At 63.0% G+C, this 17,053-nt stretch overlaps 3 protein-coding genes across 4 annotated transcripts; 2 read left to right on the top strand and 1 right to left on the bottom strand.

The window, feature by feature from the left end:
• The first annotated feature begins 17 nt into the window (after window positions 1-17).
• On the top strand, window positions 18-2,556 carry MARVELD1 (MARVEL domain containing 1). Its single transcript, XM_014958097.1, has 2 exons — window positions 18-1,011; window positions 1,716-2,556. The coding sequence occupies exon 1, from the start codon at window positions 128-130 to the stop codon at window positions 650-652; it is 525 nt and encodes a 174-aa protein (XP_014813583.1). The 5' UTR covers window positions 18-127; the 3' UTR covers window positions 653-1,011; window positions 1,716-2,556.
• A 4,697-nt stretch (window positions 2,557-7,253) lies between these two features.
• On the top strand, window positions 7,254-12,340 carry LOC106897490 (protrudin). Of its 2 annotated transcripts, XM_014958151.1 has the most exons (12): window positions 7,254-7,563; window positions 7,663-7,733; window positions 7,822-8,008; window positions 8,193-8,288; window positions 8,475-8,587; window positions 9,317-9,447; window positions 9,786-9,857; window positions 10,022-10,042; window positions 10,249-10,393; window positions 10,698-10,744; window positions 11,710-11,791; window positions 12,018-12,340. In XM_014958151.1, exons 1-12 carry the CDS (start codon window positions 7,367-7,369, stop codon window positions 12,080-12,082), a joined length of 1,227 nt encoding a protein of 408 aa, XP_014813637.1. In that variant the 5' UTR covers window positions 7,254-7,366; the 3' UTR covers window positions 12,083-12,340. The 2 variants fall into 2 exon arrangements, with proteins under 2 accessions (XP_014813637.1, XP_014813648.1); XM_014958162.1 differs by lacking the exon at window positions 10,022-10,042 and having other exon boundaries at window positions 7,255-7,563.
• Window positions 12,341-15,160: 2,820 nt separating this feature from the next.
• Window positions 15,161-16,994, bottom strand: LOC106897639 (secreted frizzled-related protein 5-like). Its single transcript, XM_014958406.1, has 2 exons — window positions 16,932-16,994; window positions 15,161-16,515 (listed from the first exon to the last, which is right to left on the bottom strand). Exons 1-2 carry the CDS (start codon window positions 16,981-16,983, stop codon window positions 16,175-16,177), a joined length of 393 nt encoding a protein of 130 aa, XP_014813892.1. The 5' UTR covers window positions 16,984-16,994; the 3' UTR covers window positions 15,161-16,174.
• Between the last annotated feature and the right edge of the window lie 59 nt (window positions 16,995-17,053).

The following is a 17,053-nucleotide window of genomic DNA, read 5'->3' as shown; positions in this document are numbered from 1 at the left end:
AGCGGGGAGGACCGTTAACGCACCAGATGTTTGGCACCGAGAGGCGGGAGGAAGTCGTTTACCCGGGGCCCTGAGTCCCCGCCCCATCCCAAAAAAACACACCAAAAAACAGGGGCCCCCCTTCGCCATGGCCCGCACGGTTCCCCCGGTAGCTCCGCCACCGGGGCCGCCGGCCCGGGGTTCGCTCAGCCTTCACCGTGCCTACCTACGGAGCCCGCTGGGGTTGCTACGGCTGGGGCAGCTGGGGCTGGGGGCTGCTTTTTGGGTGACGGTGGCGGCTCACAAGTACGAGGGGGCGGCTCACTTCGCCCTCTTCGCCGCCGTCCTGGTCTGGCTCCTCACCCTGGCTCTCTTCGGGCTCAGCCTTTTGGGGCGCTGGGAGCTGGTCCCCTGGCTGGGTTCCCGTTGGCTCCTCACCAACCTGCTGCACGACCTGGCCCTGGGCGTAGGGCTCTACGCGGCCGCCACCGGCATCATGGGCTACAAAGCCGGGAGGAAAAGCTATTGCAACCTGCCGGGCTACAGCCAGCACTGCCTCTACGGTGCCTACCTGAGTGCCTCCGTCTGCGGGGGCATGGCCGCCTGCCTGTACCTCTTCTCCGGGCTCTATTGCCTCTTACGGCGCTGCCGGGACCAGCGTGACATCGTTTGAGACCCTCCGCGGCGCTCGGCTCCCCTTCTCCTCACCCGCGGATGGAGCGCAGCAACCCCCCGCCTCGGGGGGGACGAAGTGACCCTGCCGCCCTTATCTCCTCCTGGCTGACTGCACCACGCTTCCTCCGGAGACTCCTGCACAGACGGATGGACAGACAGAAGCCTTCTGCATCCCCTGCATCCCACTGAGACAGCATGGACACCCAGCTGCTGCACAGGCCTCTCTCCCACCCCCGGACAGATGTAGACCGTTGCAAATGGAAGGACCCCCTAAGAGGGACACCAATCTCTGGAAGCCCCCCCAGGTCCCCTGCCCAACTTCTCCTGCCCCCGGCTTGGCAGATGCTGTGTGCTCAGGTGGGTGCTGACCTGGCCCTGGGGCGGAGGGGGACTGGCCTGGGGGAGCTGAGCTGGGGGAGGTGGTGCATAGTGGGGTTAGGTGGGTGTAACTCCCCCACCCTGACCCGCTGGCAGCCCCCTCCTGCCGTTCCCAACTTTGTGGCGCCTCCGCAATTCCCTAATGGAGGCTCTGATCTCGGCTTCCCCAGCCCAGGCCCCTCCTTCTGTCTGGCCTGAACATGTCCGCTGTCTTGCCAGAGCCCGCGGGGCTCAGCACCTCCCTGCCCCGCGCTCTGGGGGTGTGGAGACACCCCAGTCCTGCACCAAGGGCTGGGCACGGCATCACTCTGACCCCCCCGCACACCCTGTCCTGCTTGGGGGCTGAGCCTACACAGGGCAGTGGGGCGAGGGGAACGGAGAGGGGGGCCACAGCCTGGCCCTGTGCCCCTGGGCTGGGGGTAAACTCCTGTCGTGCTGCCCCAGCAGGGAGCTGGGCACCCCTGGGGTTGAAGGGAGCTGGGCACTGGGTCGTTCTCTCCCTGTGCCCCCCGGCAGTGAGGTTTGTGGCTCTGAGCCACCGAGCCTGCCCCGGGGCCTGGCTGCTCCAGCAGAGACGGGCACGGCCCTGCCAGCGGCACCGGGGCCTGGCCCACACAGCCCTGCCTGGCTCCGCGGGGCTTGGTTTATCATCCCGGAAAACTCTTGTCTCGGGATTTTTCCAGCTGCATCTTGGGGCCCTTCACTGTCCTGAGACCACGGTGAGGCTGAGGGGAAGGGTGAGCGTGACAGCGTGGCGGTGCTGGGCTTCCACTGGCACGGTGGCCCTGGGGGAGCTGGGGACAGGGACACTGCCCGTCTCGGGGAACAGGAGAAGAGGATGCTGGCGGAGGAGCCAGCCTGGCCCTGGATCCACAGCCCGCCAGGTGCCAAGCCCTGAGGACGCCATGCGGAGACAACTGGAGTAACGGGCAGCCAGACACTGGGAATTTTTGGAGAAGCACCACACCAGCGCTGCCCTGCCACCAGCCCTCCTCGCCCTGCCTCGGGGCAGGACCTCTCCATCACATTGAGTGTGAGGGAGGGTCTGCCCTCAGCCTGTGTTGGCCCAGATCAGTGGGACGGGTGTCTCCAGGAGCTGGCCATGGGCTGTGGCTGTCACCTGGGGTTCCCTGGTGCCTTTTTTTACGCTGGAGAGCAGCAGCTGTGAATCCCCTGGGGCCCAGAAGGGTCTGCGGTTGGCGCCGAGTCACCAGTTCCACCACGAGGTGCTGTCTCAGCCAGTCCCCGCTCGTGCTTGGGGGCCCTGCCAGCTCCCGGGCCATCTACCCCTTCCCTGGGGAGGTGCTGTCCCTGTCCCCCGTCAGGGCTGGTCCCTGACCCTGCCTGCCCCTGCCTGCTCCAGCGCAGCCCTCTGCCCAGGCTGCCCCAGACGCTCAGCGGGGCTCCTGCCACCACAAGTGCCTTTCCCTGGCTTCCCGCAGCCCTGCCTGTCACGCCGGTTCTGTCCCCTTCCAGCCCCCTCTTCGGTGCCTATGGATTCACCTTCCAAATAAAGCAACGTTGGCGCTCACTGGGTGTCCGGGGCTTTGTGCAGGGGCTGGGACCCGCTGGGGACGGGCTCTGAGCTGAGGTCACACCCCGCTCCGACACCCTGTGCCCTGGGGCCTCCCTGCCTGGAGCTTCCATCCGTGGTCACAGTGTCCTGGTGTGCTCTGGGGTCACAGACACTGAGCCATCCCTCCCTGTAAAGAGGCTTAAATCCCTGCCCTCGGGGACAGGGGCTGTTCCCAGCCCCGCTGCCCCCTCCAGGGACAGGGCACAGCCGGGTGCTCGCATGGGACCACCTCCCGCAGCCCGGCGGTGCAGAGGGAGGACGAGTCCCCGAGGCTCTGTGGCTGCAGGGACAGGATGAGGACAGGATGGAGCTGCATTCCTACGAGCTTCATCACCGCGGGGCTGAAAGGGCTCTCTGTCCTGGGGTCCTGCTGGGCAGTTGTGCCCATGCTGCCGGGTCCCTGGAGAGCCGGGGGCAGGCTGGGGGCAGCCGGCATCTCCCAGGGCTGGCTCTGGCCCTGGGACACACTCTCCAGACAAGGATCGGCTCTACCCCACAGCTGGGGTGACACTGGGACCCCCAGCCCTCTGCCCATGGGGCATGTGCCCTGCTTGCCAGATGCTCTGTGGTCAGCAGCGGTGTTGAGCCTCACACTGCCCTCGTAGCCGGAAAGACAGAATAGGATTAACAAGGTTGCATGGAGCATTATGGAATGGCACCCCTTGGCTTTTGGCATCGGACACAGTCCGGGGTCCCCAGAGCACCCCAGGGAGGCAGCAGCCCTGCCGTACCCCAGGGACCTGATGGGACAGCCTGTGGTGCCCGGGGTGGTGGGAGTGGGGCCACAGGCTACTGGGCTGGGCTGTTCCTGGGGCACGGAGTGGCAGCAGATGAGCTGCCAGCTGCTCTCACAGCCCTGGGAGGAACCCCCTGCTCCCTCCCAGGGACCCCCGGTGCAGGGCTGGAACCTGGTGTCTCCTCGTGGAGAGGTGTCCCAGCAATGGAGCCCACGGGGACAAACCCACAGTGCCCTGGTACGGCTGGGAGCAGGCCCTGCTGAGACCTGGACTGGGACCGAGTCCTGGATCAGAATCAGACCTGGGTCAGGAGCCAACCCAGACTGGGAACGAGCCCTGGACCAGCCCAGAAGCCAGATCAGCCTCATGGAATCACGGAATTGTCGGAGTTGGAAGGGACCTCTAGAGACGCTCCAGTCCAACCCCCTGGCCAAAGCAGGGCTGCCCAGAGCACATCACTCAGGAGCATCCAGGCGGGGCTTGAAGATCTCCAGAGAAGGGGACTCCACAGCCTCCCTGGGCAGCCTCTGCCAGGGCTCTGCCACCCTCACCCCAAACAAGTTCTTCCTCCCATTGGAGTGGAACTTCCCATGGTCCAGCTTGTGCCCGTTGCCCCTCGTCCTGTCCCTGGGAACCACTGGAAAGAGTCCGGCTCCATCCTCCTTCAACCCCCCCTTTAGAGACTTGTCAGCATGAAGAAGGTCTCCCCTCAGCCTTCTCTTCTCCAGGCTCAAGAGCCCCAGCTCTCTCAGCCTTTCCTCATCAGGGAGATGCTCCAACCCCTCCATCCTCTCTGTTGCCCCACGCTGGACTCTCTCCAGCAGTTCCCTGTCTCTCTTGAACTGGGGAGCCCAGCACTGGAGGCAGGATTCCAGTTGTGGCCTCCCCAGTGCAGAGCAGAGGGGGAGAATGACCTCCCTCCACCTCCTGGACACACTCAGCCCTACACAGCCCAGGATCCCATTGGCTTCTTGGCCACAAGGGCCCATTGCTGGCTCCTGGAGAGTTTACTGTCCACCAGGACCCCCAGATCCTTCTCCTCAGAAGTGCTTTCCAGCAGGTCCACCCTTAACCTCTATTGGTGCTTGGGGTTCTTCCTCCCCAGGTGCAGGACCCTACGCTTGCCCTTGTTGAACCTCATGAGGTTCTTCTCTGCCCAGCTCTCCAGCCTGTCCAGGTCACGCTGGATGGTGGCACAGCCCTCTGGAGTGTCGGCCAGTCCTCCCAGTTTGGTATCATCAGTGAACTTGCTGAGGATACACTCTGTCCCCTCATCCAGGTCATTTATGAATATGTTGAACAGGACTGGGCCCAAGTATTGACCCCTGGGGGACTCCACTGGTTACAGGCCTCCAACTTGACCCTGCTCCGTAATTTATAACCCTCTGAGTTTTGTCACACAGCCAGGACTCAGTCCACCTCACTGCCCCCTCAGCTAGCCCATACTTAATTTTCTAATGAGATGTTATGGGAGACAGTGTCAAAAGCCTTGCTGAAGTCAAGGAAGATGACATCTGCTGCTCTCCCCTCATCCAGCCGTCCAGTTATGACGTCATACAAGACTATCAGATTGGTGAAACATGATTTAGCCTTGGTAAATCCGTGTTGACCACTTCCAATAACTTCTTGTTCTTCAATGTGTTTGGAGATGGCATCGAGAACGAGTCGCTCCATTAATCTCTCAGGGACAGAGGTGAGACTAATTGGCCTGTAGTTCCCTGGGTCCTCTTTCTTGCCCTTTTTGTAGTCTGGTGTGATATTTGCCTTCCTCCAGTCCTCAGGCACTTCTCCTGTTCTCCAAGACCTCTCATAAATGATGGAGAGTGGCTCAACGATAACGTCTGCCAGTTCTTTCAGCACTCGTGGGTGCACCCCATTAGGGCCCATAGACTTATGGATGTCTAGTTTGGTTTTCCCTCAACAGACGGAAAGTCTTCCTCTCTCCAGAGGTCTCCAGGGTCTGGGATTCCTGAGGGGCAGCTTTGGCAGTGAAGACCAAAGCAAAAAAGGCATTCAGCAACTCTGCCTTCTCTGTGTCTTCCACCACCAAGGCACACACCTCACCCACCAGTGGGCCTACATTTCCCTAGCCCGCCTTTTTTTGTTGATATGCTGAAAAAAAATCTTCTTGTTATCTTTAACTGTGGTAGCCAAGTTAAGTTCTGCTTGGGCTTTTGCTGTTGTAATTTTTCCCCTGCATATCTTCACTACACCTTGATACTGCTCATAAGTAACCCACCCCCTTTTCCAGAGATCGTAGACTTTCCTTTTCCCCCCAAGGTCCAGCCAAAGCTCTCTATTTAGCCAGGTCGGTCTTCTTCCCCGTTGGCTTGTTTTATGGGACCTGTGAGGTGGATTGAAAACTGGTTGAAAGACAGAGCTCAGAGGGTCGTGATTAGGGGCACAAATACAGCTGGAAGTCTGTAACAAAGGGTGTTCCCCAGGGGTCAGTACTGGGTCCAGTCCTCTTCAATGTATTCATCAATGGCCTGGATGGAGAGATGGAATGTATCCTCAGCCAGTTTGCTGGTGACACAAAATTGGGAGGGGGGGCTGACACACCAGAAGGCTGTGCTGCCATCCAGTGAGACCTGGACAGGCTGGAGAGTTGGGCAGAGAGGAACCTGGTGAAATTCAACAAGGGCAAGTGCAGGGTGCTGCACCTGGGGAGGAATAACCCCATGCACCAGCACAGGTTGGGGGGGACCTGCTGGAGAGCAGCTCTGAGGAGAAAGACCCGGGAGTCCTGGTGGACAACAGGATGCCCATGAGCCAGCAATGGGCCCTGGTGGCCAAGAAGGTCCATGGCATCCTGGGGGGCGTCAAGAAGACTATGGTCAGCAGGTGGAGGGAGGTCATCCTGCCCCTCTGCTCTGCCCTGGGGAGGCCCCAGCTGGAGCACTGGGACCGGTTCTGGGCTCCCCAGTTCCAGAAGGACAGGGAACTGCTGGAGAGGGGACAGCAGAGGCTACAGAGAGGATGAGGGGCCTGGAGCATCTCTGTGATGAGGAAAGGCTGAGGGACTTGGGGCTTTTTAGTCTGGAGAAGAGAAGGCTGAGGGGGGATCTGATCAACGCCTATAAATACTTCAAGGGTGGGTGTCAGGAGGATGGGGCCAGGCTTTTTTTCAGTGGGGCCCAGGGACAGGGCAAGAGGGAACGGGCACAACCTTGAACGTAAGAAGTCCCATCTCAACAAGAGGAGGAGCTTCTTTCCTGTGAGGGTGGCAGAGCCCTGGCAGAGGCTGCCCAGAGAGGTGGTGGAGTCTCCTTCTCATTCAAACCCCGCCTGGAGACGTTCCTGTGGGACCTGCTGTGGGTGGCCCTGCTCTGGCAGGGGGTTGGAGGAGATGATCTCCAGAGGTCCCTTCCAACCCCATGTCATCCTGTGATTCTGTGACCTGGGGATGGCCTTCTGCAATTTTGAGAGTTCCTCAAAAAGGAGTTCCTCCTTGAAGTATGCCCAGCCTTCCCGGGCACCGATGCCCCTCAGCACCGTCTCCCCCGGGACACTCTCCCCCACGCTCCCGAACAGGCCAAACTCTGCCCTGCGGAGCCCCGGGGCGGCAGTTCCGCAGGCCCGGGCCGAGCCCTGAATCCAGACCGGGCCCACCGGGCCCTACACCCTCGGCCGGCCCGAGCCCGGGCCCAGGCGGGCGGCAGCTCTCCCGGCGCACCCACGGGCCCAAGGCCCGTCCCCGCCCGGTCCCGCCGCCCATGGACCGCCCCCCCCTCCCCCGGGGCCGGGCGGGGCGGAGCCGAACAGCTGCCGCTTCCGGGGCGGGGGCCCTCTGGGGGCGGGGCTTCTGCCTATTCTTCCCAGCCCGGCGGTTCTGATTGGCTACGGTGCCAGCGCCGCGGCTGAGGTCACGGCGCACCTGGCTGCTTCCCGGAAGTGGGGTGCAGTGTAGGGCCGAGCTCGGCGGCGGCAGCGGGTCCGGCCCGGCCCGGTTTCGCTCCCCTCCCCCCGTCTCCCCCGGTTCGGCCCCGCTCCGCTCGCCCGGGGCCCGGCTCGGCCCGTCATGCAGGCGGTGGAGCGGGACGGGGCGGCGGGCGGCCCCGAGGGGGCGGCGGGAGGCGGTGAGGCCCCGCCGGAGCCGTCGCCTCCCAAGGCCGCCGCCGCTTTCGACCTGCTGGAGCTGGTGCGGAGCTACCGTCGGCTGGAGCTCTACCTGGAGCCCCTGCGGGACGCCGCCGAGGGCGTCCGCTCCCTCCTCCGGTAGGTGCGGGCGGGGGACCGGGACCCTGCAGGGGACCATCGGGACCGGGAGCGTCCCCGGGGCATCACGTCCCTCTCTCTCCTTCTCCCCCTCCGCAGGTGGCAGCGGCCCGTGTGCTCCCTCCTCGTCTGCCTCGGCCTCAACTTCCTCCTGCTCACCCTCGGCCAAGGTGCGTGTGGTGGGGACGGGGTCGGTCTCCTCCCTCCCTCCCCTGACCCCCGGGGCTGACGCTCTCCCCTCCGCCCCTCTCCTTCCAGCTGCCTGGTACTCGGTGCTTGCCCTGTTGGTGGTGGTGCCAGCCCTGCTGGGCTACCTGCAGGAGACCTGCCGTGCCCGGCCCTCGGAGCTGGAGCTGGTGCGCAGGAGGTACCACAGCGTCCGGAGAGAGGACCTGCGGAAGGTGCAGCTCTCGCGGCAGGAGGCCATCACCCAGGTCAAGAGCTTGTGAGTCTCTGCAGAGCCCGCCTGCCTGGGGGGTTCCTGGGGCCTCTGCGGCTGGAAAGGCTTCTCTGTGGCTTTGGAAGGCCTGGGTTTGTGCCAGCCTGGTCCCTGTAAAGCATGTGAGTGTGGGGCAGCCAGGGTGTGTGTTTGTGGGGCCTTTTTTGTGACACTGAGGTCTCGTTCGCAGCCTTATCCAGCTGGAGGAATTCCTGAGCGGGATGTGCTGCAGCTGTGAAGCAGTGTACCGAGTGCTGTACTGGGAGAACCCCACAGTCTCTTCCCAGTGAGTAGCATGGGGTCAGGGATCCTGCAGTTGGCTTGGCAGGGAGAGGGGCCTGGCCTGTGGAGCTGTGTGTGGTGTGTTTGGTGCTCGGAGGGAGCAGGCAGAAGACCAGGTGAAGGATTGGGGCTTGTGCTTGTGGCATGAGTTGCTTTTTCTTGATTGCTGTGTCCTGCTGCTCCTTCCCAGGTTTTATGGGGCGCTGCTGGGCTCTGTCTGCATCCTTTACCTGCTGCCCCTCTGCTGGGTCTTGGCCATCCTCAACAGCACCCTGTTCCTGGGCAACACCCAGTTCTACCAAGGTAAGAGGCCTCCTGGAAGTGGCTTGTGTGGGGTGGGTTGGGGAAAGGATCCACTGAAGCCAGGGATCCTGCCCTGGACCTCTCCCAGCGCCCTTAGGTGAGCCCAGTGTCCTGTGTCAGGCTCTGCTGTGGGACCTGACCCCCCAGTGATGTCCTGGGGATGGCATTCAGCAGCCCAGGTTGGGTGCTGGGGCTCGGATGTGAGAGGTGAAGCTCTCTCCTGATGTGTGTGTCCTGCCCTGGGTGCTATTTCCCACTCTCCTCTGTCCTGTGGCAAACTGGGACCTGGTGATGCAGCCTGTGCGTGAGTGTCACCACCCTTCCCGCTCCCTGACCCTGCTCTGCAGGACCTGAAGCACTCCTGTTGCCTGTGGCAGTGTATGACACAGGCTTGAAAACGTGCTGTCAGAGGGGAGGGGAAGAGCTGGAGACACCCTCTGGTCTGTCACACCTGCTGGAGGAGAGTTGGAGGAGACCTGTGTGGCTGAGCCATGGCTGAGGCCCCTGCTGTTCCTTATCCCGAGCTGGGGCAGGTGGTGGGGTAGTTCCTTGCTGCCCTAACTTTGAAGTGTGAGCAGGGGAGGGCTCAGGGCACCTGATGGGTGGAGGCTGTGTGTGCCAATGTTCCACCTCGAGCACTGGAGACAGGTTCTTGCCGTGGCTTCTGTGTGGTGGGGGCTGGGAGAAGGGAAGTGCCACCCTCCTCTAGCTGCCTTCCCCTCTTACCAGTGATAAAGGAGCTCAAGGCCTCGGTTGAGCAGTGTGTGGGCACCAAACCCCTTGAGAGCCCTCCAGAGCCTGCTGAACCCCTGCCAGCTGCTGCCCCCCTGGATCGGACCCCCACGCCCACCAGCACAGAGGTGAGATGGGCAGATTCAGCTCCCAGCCCTGCCCCTATGTCCCTCTACCTCCTTCCAGCTCTGCCCCTAAGCTCCTTCCAGCTGCCAGCTTTGCTGGGAGCCCCTCCTGAATTATTGGGGGGCTGTCCTGCCACACTGCAGGCTTGGCTCAGTCCTTTTGTGATGTGTATGGGCTCAGCCTGGGGAGGTGGGGGCTTCCCTCACCTTCTGTGACTCCTGTCTTCTCAAGAAGCTGCTGGAGGGCTGGTCCTTTGTCGTGGAACCTGCCACAGAAGTGTGGCCCCCACCTTGGGCGAGGGTGGGGGTACAGCAGGACTAGCTCTGTGCATCTCTTGCAGGACCTTACCCCTGGCAGCGTGGAGGAGGCGGAGGAGGCAGAGCCTGACGAGGAGTTCAAAGATGCTATTGAGGTTTGAGGCTGGTGGGGGTGGGCTGTGCCCACAGGGCAGCCGTGGTAGGAAGGGGAGAGGGCCTTGACGGGCAAGCTGGGCTCTCGGGGAGGGTGAGTGTGGGGCTGGTTGCCTCTGACTTCATCTGCACTGCCTCTCCTCTCTGTCCCATGCTGCTGGAGAAGGAGAACCAGCTGCTGGTCATGGTGAGTACTACCATGGCAAGGTGTGCATGAGGGGCATCTCCTCCCAGCTGGAGCTGGCAGCCTTTGCTTGGTTTGCTGGTGGCTCGTGGTGATGCCAGGTGGAGCATCCTGCTTGTTGGGTGCCCATCTCTGGGGCGAGCTGCCCTGCAGCCCCTGACCACGCTCCCAGCCCCCCCTCTGCCTTCAGCTGGCTCTGTTCTCTGCAGGAGGATGACGAAAGCTCTCAGTGTTCAGCAGATTTTGACCTCAGCCTCCCGGACAATGGTTTTATGAGCAAAAATGAGGTCATCCGCAGCAAGGTGTCGCGCCTGACGGAGCGCCTGCGCAAGCGCTACCCCAGCAACAACTTTGGTAAGGCTGGAGTGGGTGCTGCCTGGGGGAGCCCAGCAGAGCTGGGTTTGTGCTGCTCCCAGTGGGGACCACTGAACTGGGAGCAGACAGAGTGGTGTGGTGCCTGCTAGGGCTGTGCTGCCACCTCCAACGACCTCTCTCCTCCATGGGAAGGATGTTCCCAGCTTTCCTGGGAAGGGCAGGGATGGGAGGGTGCAGTGTCGTGGTCTCCAGGCTGAGCCTTTGCAAGGGGCATGGGTGCTGCTGTGCCTCCCTCAGTCCCAGGCAGCAGAGCCCTGTCTGACTCCTGCTCTCTTTCTTGCAGGGAGCTGCACGGGCTGCGCAGCCACCTTCTCTGTGCTCAAGAAGAGGGTGAGTCTTCAGCTTCAGCCCCAGCTCGCTGCTTGCACCTGGGGCAGAGGTGTTGTGTGTCTGGCTCTCTCTGGCATTCTCTGGCAGCTCGAGTGGCTGGTCTTGGTCACAGCCCAGCAGCAGGTGACCTCAGCTACGTGCTGGGTGTTGCGTGCCTCATGGTGCCAGGGATCCCTCGTGCTGTGAAGCCTTTGTGCCTTTTGCTCTTTCGGAAGCTGCCTGAGGGCAGACCCCTGTGTGTTGGTGTGCAGTGTCCCAGTTTAGCCCATTTCTCATGGCCTGAGAGCTTTCTGGTGAAGCAGAGCGTGGGTCTGTTTGGGGAACTAGGGGAGCAAAGGCCACCCCTGTTGTCCTGTCTGAGCCCCTGTGGGTGATGCCTGGCACTCTGTCCCCTGGGTAGTTCTGCAAAGGATGTCTGTCCTTTCTGGTGAAGCAGAGCGTGGGTCTGTTTGGGGAACTAGGGGAGCAAAGGCCACCCCTGTTGTCCTGTCTGAGCCCCTGTGGGTGATGCCTGGCACTCTGTCCCCTGGGTAGTTCTGCAAAGGATGTCTGTCTTGCTCCCTCCAGACTCTCTTCCTGCTGCCTCTTGTTCTCCAGACTTGTGGCCTCCTCCCCTTCCTTCTGGGTTAGCCTGATATCTCTGGACCTTACTTCCCTCCAGAGTTACAGCACAGGAAGTGATAGTGTCCTTAGACCTCCTGGAGCTTGTGCTCCTGGTGCTTTCCTAGGCTGGGCACGGGCTGCCCGTGATGTTAGAGTCTGCAGATCCAGCACTGGGCCTGGGTGATGTGTCCAGGTGCTGGGGGCAGGTGGCCCATCTGCTACTGCTGGGGGGGCTTAGGGCCCGCACTCACTCCCCATCAGCAGGGACCACTGTGGGGTGTTCTGGCACTGAAGTTTGCTGGGGAGGGCTGGAGTGTGCACAGAGCAGTGTCTCACTTCCCTCTCTCTCTCTCTCTTCACAGCGGAGCTGCAGTAATTGTGGGAACAGCTTCTGCTCCAGGTGTTGCTCCTTCAAGGTCCCCAAGGCTGTGATGGGAGCCACGGGTGAGTGTGAAGGTGGAGGAGGAGGGGGGTCTCACTCCCACCTGTGCCATCTGCTGTGGGGATTTGCCCTGGTGCTGGTGGAGAGGGTTGGCAGGACCTGCCCCGCGCTGCCTGGCTGGGATCAGAGCAGTGAGGGGTTCGCAGCTCCGTGGCTGGGGTCCCTATCCCGTGGGTGAACGGTGTGGTGGGGAAGGGGAGCATCTCTGACACCTGCTTTCCTTTCCAGCCCCGGAGGCTCAGAGGGAGACGGTGTTCGTGTGTGCTCTGTGCAACCAGGTGCTCACCAAATGACTGAGAGAGTCCCAGCCAGCTCCTGGGGCCTGCACCGCCTGACGCCGGGACAGCGGGTGCCCTGCCCTTGCTGGATGGCAGCCTGGGCTGCTTGTTTCCTGGTGTGGTGTCACCCTGCCAGAGGACACCTCTGCTCACCGCTGCTCCTGCCAGCGCTCGGCTGGGGCAGAGCAGCCCTTGCCCTGCAGCATCTGCTGCACAGCTGGGTCCCTGCGGTGGAGCGTGACCCACAGCTGTGCCCCCGTCCCTGCAGCTGCTCCCTGGCCCTGCCCCTGGGGCAGAAGCAGCCTCTGCTGAGGGGCAGTGCCCTGCTGCCAGCAGAGGGTCCAGCCCCAGGGCTGCCCCTGGTACCGGTGCTGCTTGGGGGGGTTCCTGGCTGGTGCAGGTGGGTGTCCCCAGGGAACCTTTTGGGAGGAGGTTGGGGGCTGTGGGGTGGGAGGTCTGGCACCAGGCAGGGTTGGCTGGGGGCCGCAGACAGGGCTTTCAGGCGCGCAGAGGGGGGGTGCCCAGGGATGGAGGAAGGGATCCCGGCCCAGGGTTTGGCCCCCCCACTACGCTCAGGCTCCCCACATGCACTGCCACCTCCCAGCCTGCAGATCCGTCCCCCGGGGGTGATGGAGGGAGAAACCTGTCTGGCAAACACCCCCAGACCCAGCTGTGGGACTGCCGTGTCCCCCCCCATCCTCCTGATCTCACCAGGCTCCCCAGCATGGCAGGGATGTCTATGTCTCCAGCAATTCCTGTGGAGGAAGGGATCCCGGCCCAGGGTTTGGCCCCCCCACTACGCTCAGGCTCCCCACATGCACTGCCACCTCCCAGCCTGCAGATCCGTCCCCCGGGGGTGATGGAGGGAGAAACCTGTCTGGCAAACACCCCCAGACCCAGCTGTGGGACTCCCGTGTCCCCCCCCATCCTCCTGACCTCGCCAGGCTCCCCAGCATGGCAGGGATGTCTGTGTCTCCAGCAATGCCTGTCACCACTGGGGACCTCCTCCCTCATCTTGGCCAGGCTGCCCGGCTCTGGGCACGGAGCCTGGAGCAGGGCTGGAGCCAGAGCCCAGGGTGACCCCACTCCCTTGGGTCACCCCACTTGGACTGGGTGTTCCCTCCCATCCTTCCTGGGGTCTCTGACTGGACCCCAAGGGGAGGTTGCCCATGAACCACAGGGATCTAGACACAGGCTTCTCTGAGGTGACGTACTTTACTGCGCTGTGGATGGGCAAAGGGTGCCTGGGCTGTGCCTTGGCGAGGGATGTGAGGGATGCAGCAGGGCTGGGCTGGGCTGGGCTGGAGGGGCTGGGAAGTGGACACTGAGCCATCTGGGATGGGGAGGGTGGGAGAACCCAGACAGGGGCTGTGCTGCTCTGGTCTTGAGTGGGGCAGGAGAGACCCTCTTTGGCTGGGGTATATCCCCGCGTCCCTGCCATCCAGCTGCAGCTCCCCCCGCCCGGGGGGGGCCGGTGCTCTTGGGCTGTAGTTGCCCAGTGCCCACTTGGACCATGGCACCCACCAGCTTGGGAGGGCACTGGGGGGCACAGGTCTGATGCTGACTGTACACCCCACCAGCGTGGGAGCTCCTGTGGGGCAGCCTGAGCCCTCCTCTCAGCTGTGGGCTCAAAAACCCCTTTCTCAAGCTGGGCCCTGCGGAAATTTGGGGGAGAAGCTGGACTGGACAGTGATGATGGGGGTGTCTGTTGTTGCTCCAGGACCAGGGGGTGTGTGGAGGGGCTGGCACACAGGGGGCTCAGCGGGTACTGTGGGCAGTGGAGCAGCTGTAACGCTGGGGAGGGGGCTGCGTAGCACCCCAAGAGCCGTGGGGTGGTGGGTGAGGGTTTATCTGCAATGGGGTGACCCCTGGTGTGCGGGGGCTGGGGAGGGGGCTGAGCTGTGGAGCTCAGACGAGTGGCGGTGGGAGGCAGAAGAGGAATCACTTGTTTTTCCAGAGAAACCAGGGAGTGTGATGGCCGTGTGTGTCTGAGCGCTCCCTGGAAAGATGCTAATGACGCAAAACACAGAGGCTACAGATAAACTTGGGCTGAGGGAGATGGGGGTTTATTTGCGGACTTTAAGTTTTGCAGTAAAATGACATAATTGATGATGTTTACTCCTGTGGCAGCGCACTCAGCAGCCTCGCTCTCAACATTCCTTCTAACAATATTTGATATTTTTCCCCTAGTTTGTTTTTTTTTTTCCACATTGTCCAGGGTGGGGGCGGTGACTGCCTGCCTCCAGCGAGAGGCCGTGGCGGGGGCTGGCTGCCCCCTGGCCCTGGCTGCCTGTGGGGCAGGGGCACATTCCCCTGGCTGGAATGGGGTGCCCCTCTGGGAGGTTGGGGAGCAGCCAGTGGGGTCGAGGCCATGCCCAAGGGGGGGCAGAGGGAGCGGGGATCACCCTGGTGTGGGGCAGGTGCCTGGTGGCCTCCTCAGGTGGGAGGGGGGTGGGATGCGGGGCGTCCTGCAGCCTCAATTCCCACCTTGTCCCCGGAGGCTCCCCTGTGGTGGGGCCAGCTCTGGTGAGAAGCCGCAGCGTCGGGCACCAGGTGTTGGGTAAATATCCCCGTGGCTGCCTTCGTGCCTCCCTCACCCCTCGGGATGGGCGGGCGCAAGAATGTGCTGGGTAAACAGGGCCGCAGTGAGAGTGCGGTGGGGGGGCTGCCCCTCTCGCCTGCCCCTGGGGCAGAAGCAGCCTCTGCTGAGGGGCAGTGCCCTGCTGCCAGCAGAGGGTCCAGCCCCAGGGCTGCCCCTGGTACCGGTGCTGCTTGGGGGGGTTCCTGGCTGGTGCAGGTGGGTGTCCCCAGGGAACCTTTTGGGAGGAGGTTGGGGGCTGTGGGGTGGGAGGTCTGGCACCAGGCAGGGTTGGCTGGGGGCCGCAGACAGGGCTTTCAGGCGCGCAGAGGGGGGGTGCCCAGGGATGGAGGAAGGGATCCCGGCCCAGGGTTTGGCCCCCCCACTACGCTCAGGCTCCCCACATGCACTGCCACCTCCCAGCCTGCAGATCCGTCCCCCGGGGGTGATGGAGGGAGAAACCTGTCTGGCAAACACCCCCAGACCCAGCTGTGGGACTGCCGTGTCCCCCCCCATCCTCCTGATCTCACCAGGCTCCCCAGCATGGCAGGGATGTCTATGTCTCCAGCAATTCCTGTGACCACTGGGGACCTCCTCCCTCATCTTGGCCAGGCTGCCCGGCTCTGGGCACGGAGCCTGGAGCAGGGCTGGAGCCAGAGCCCAGGGTGACCCCACTCCCTTGGGTCACCCCACTCAGCGGGCAGGACTGGGTGCCCCCTCCCATCCTTCCTGGGGTCTCTGACTGGACCCCAAGGGGAGGTTGCCCATGAACCACAGGGATTTGGACACAGGCTTCTCTGAGGTGACGTACTTTACTGCGCTGTGGATGGGCAAAGGGTGCCTGGGCTGTGCCTTGGCGAGGGATGTGAGGGATGCAGCAGGGCTGGGCTGGGCTGGAGGGGCTGGGAAGTGGACACTGAGCCATCTGGGATGGGGAGGGTGGGAGAACCCAGACAGGGGCTGTGCTGCTCTGGTCTTGAGTGGGGCAGGAGAGACCCTCTTTGGCTGGGGTATATCCCCGCGAAGGTGGGATAATCCAGGGCTGGGGTGAGGGTGTGGGATGCTTTGGGCTGGAGCAGGGAATGGAGGGGTCTAGGGCTGGGGACACAGGGCAGGGGTCTCGGGTGCAACCAAAGGGTCCCAAGAGGGCCAAGCAGGGATTCTAAGTGCATGCAAAGGTCCCTGGGGTGCTGGGCAGAGGGCTTGGGGGTAGCCAAGGGGATGCTCACAAGCATGCAGAGCAAGGGTCCTGGGTGCAGCCTTAGCTCCTGGGTGGGGGCAGGGATCCTTGGAGGAGAGCAGAGGTCCCGGGGGTGAAGAGCAGAGCTCTTGGGACAGGGCAGGGGTCCTGGCTGTGGATCCAGGCTCCTGCGAATGTGTCTGGGAATGCTGGGAGCGCAGAGCAGGGTCCTGGGGCACAGTCAAGGGGCTGAGGGCAGCAGAGCTGGGGTCCTGGGGTACAACCAGGGATACAGCTGGGGTGCAGTGTCAGGCCAGTGCAGGAGTCCTGGGGCAGGGTGGGCAGAGCCCTAGTGCTGCCCGGCCCCATAGAGCAGGGGGTGGTAGAGGGGGCAAGGGTAGGAGAACATGAACTTGACGGCGAACTTCATCTCCTTGTTGTGCTTCTGCCAGGGGTAGATGGCGAGGAGCAGCAGGCGGCCGCCCACCTTGCGGCCCATCACCAGGAAGCTGCCGCTGAGGCTGTCGAGCTGGGGGCAGGGGCAGGCGCCCGCGTTCCTCATGTGCAGCACCATCTTCTTGGTGTCCTTGCGCTTGAGCGGGCCCAGCTTCAGCACCTTCTTCTTCTGGGCGGCCACCAGCCGCCGCTCCCCGTTCTCCTCTGTCATCTCCTTGATGCGCATCTTCACCACTGTGTGGGGCAGCCATGGGGCACAGTTGGGGAGGGGGTGACACTGCCCTGGGGTGCTGCTGGAGGGGGGGTGTGGGGTGTGGGCTTGGCACCTGTACAGGACAGGGTGCATCCTGGCCCTGGGGTGGGACCCAGAAGCAGGGTTTGTGGGGAATTTACTGTGTGGGGAGGGAAAGGGGCTGTTGGTGAGGGGTTCAGTGGAGACCCCCACTGACCCTCCCAAATGTCCTATTCTGCCTATCCCCCCACCCTTCTCCTTTGGTGCACCCATCCCATCCACACGTGGCTCACAGGGTCTCCCCTGAGGTTGTCCCTGCAAAGCCATGCCCTTCAGCCGCCCCTCGCCTGGGCTGTCAGAGCTGGGGGAGGGCTGCCCCTTGCCCGGGGGGGAGCAGGAAGGGGACCCCAGCACTCACCGAAGTCACTGGAGCACATCTGCTCCATCATGCCGTCTGCCTTGTGCTCCATCTCGCACTGGGTGCAGATCTTGGACACTGTGGTGAGAGACCAGCCGCTGTCACAGCTCTGCTGCCGCCGC

This window comes from Calidris pugnax, unplaced genomic scaffold (assembly GCF_001431845.1).
Source record: "Calidris pugnax isolate Ruff unplaced genomic scaffold, ASM143184v1 scaffold4, whole genome shotgun sequence".
In the NCBI taxonomy this organism is placed as follows: Eukaryota; Metazoa; Chordata; class Aves; order Charadriiformes; family Scolopacidae; genus Calidris; species Calidris pugnax.
The sequence above is the reverse complement of the archived record's forward strand: the minus strand, read 5'-3'. Positions and strand labels throughout refer to the sequence as shown.

Coding starts and splice junctions, on each gene's coding strand:
- MARVELD1 (XM_014958097.1), top strand. CDS start 128: ATGGCCCGCACGGTTCCCCCGGTAGCTCCGCCACCGGGGCCGCCGGCC.
- LOC106897490 (XM_014958151.1), top strand. CDS start 7,367: ATGCAGGCGGTGGAGCGGGACGGGGCGGCGGGCGGCCCCGAGGGGGCG. Junction 8,009..8,192: donor ATCACCCAGGTCAAGAGCTT/GTGAGTCTCTGC, acceptor TCTCGTTCGCAG/CCTTATCCAGCTGGAGGAAT. Junction 8,588..9,316: donor CAACACCCAGTTCTACCAAG/GTAAGAGGCCTC, acceptor CCCTCTTACCAG/TGATAAAGGAGCTCAAGGCC.
- LOC106897639 (XM_014958406.1), bottom strand. CDS start 16,983: ATGGAGCACAAGGCAGACGGCATGATGGAGCAGATGTGCTCCAGTGAC. Junction 16,516..16,931: donor GATGTGCTCCAGTGACTTCG/GTGAGTGCTGGG, acceptor TGCCCCACACAG/TGGTGAAGATGCGCATCAAG.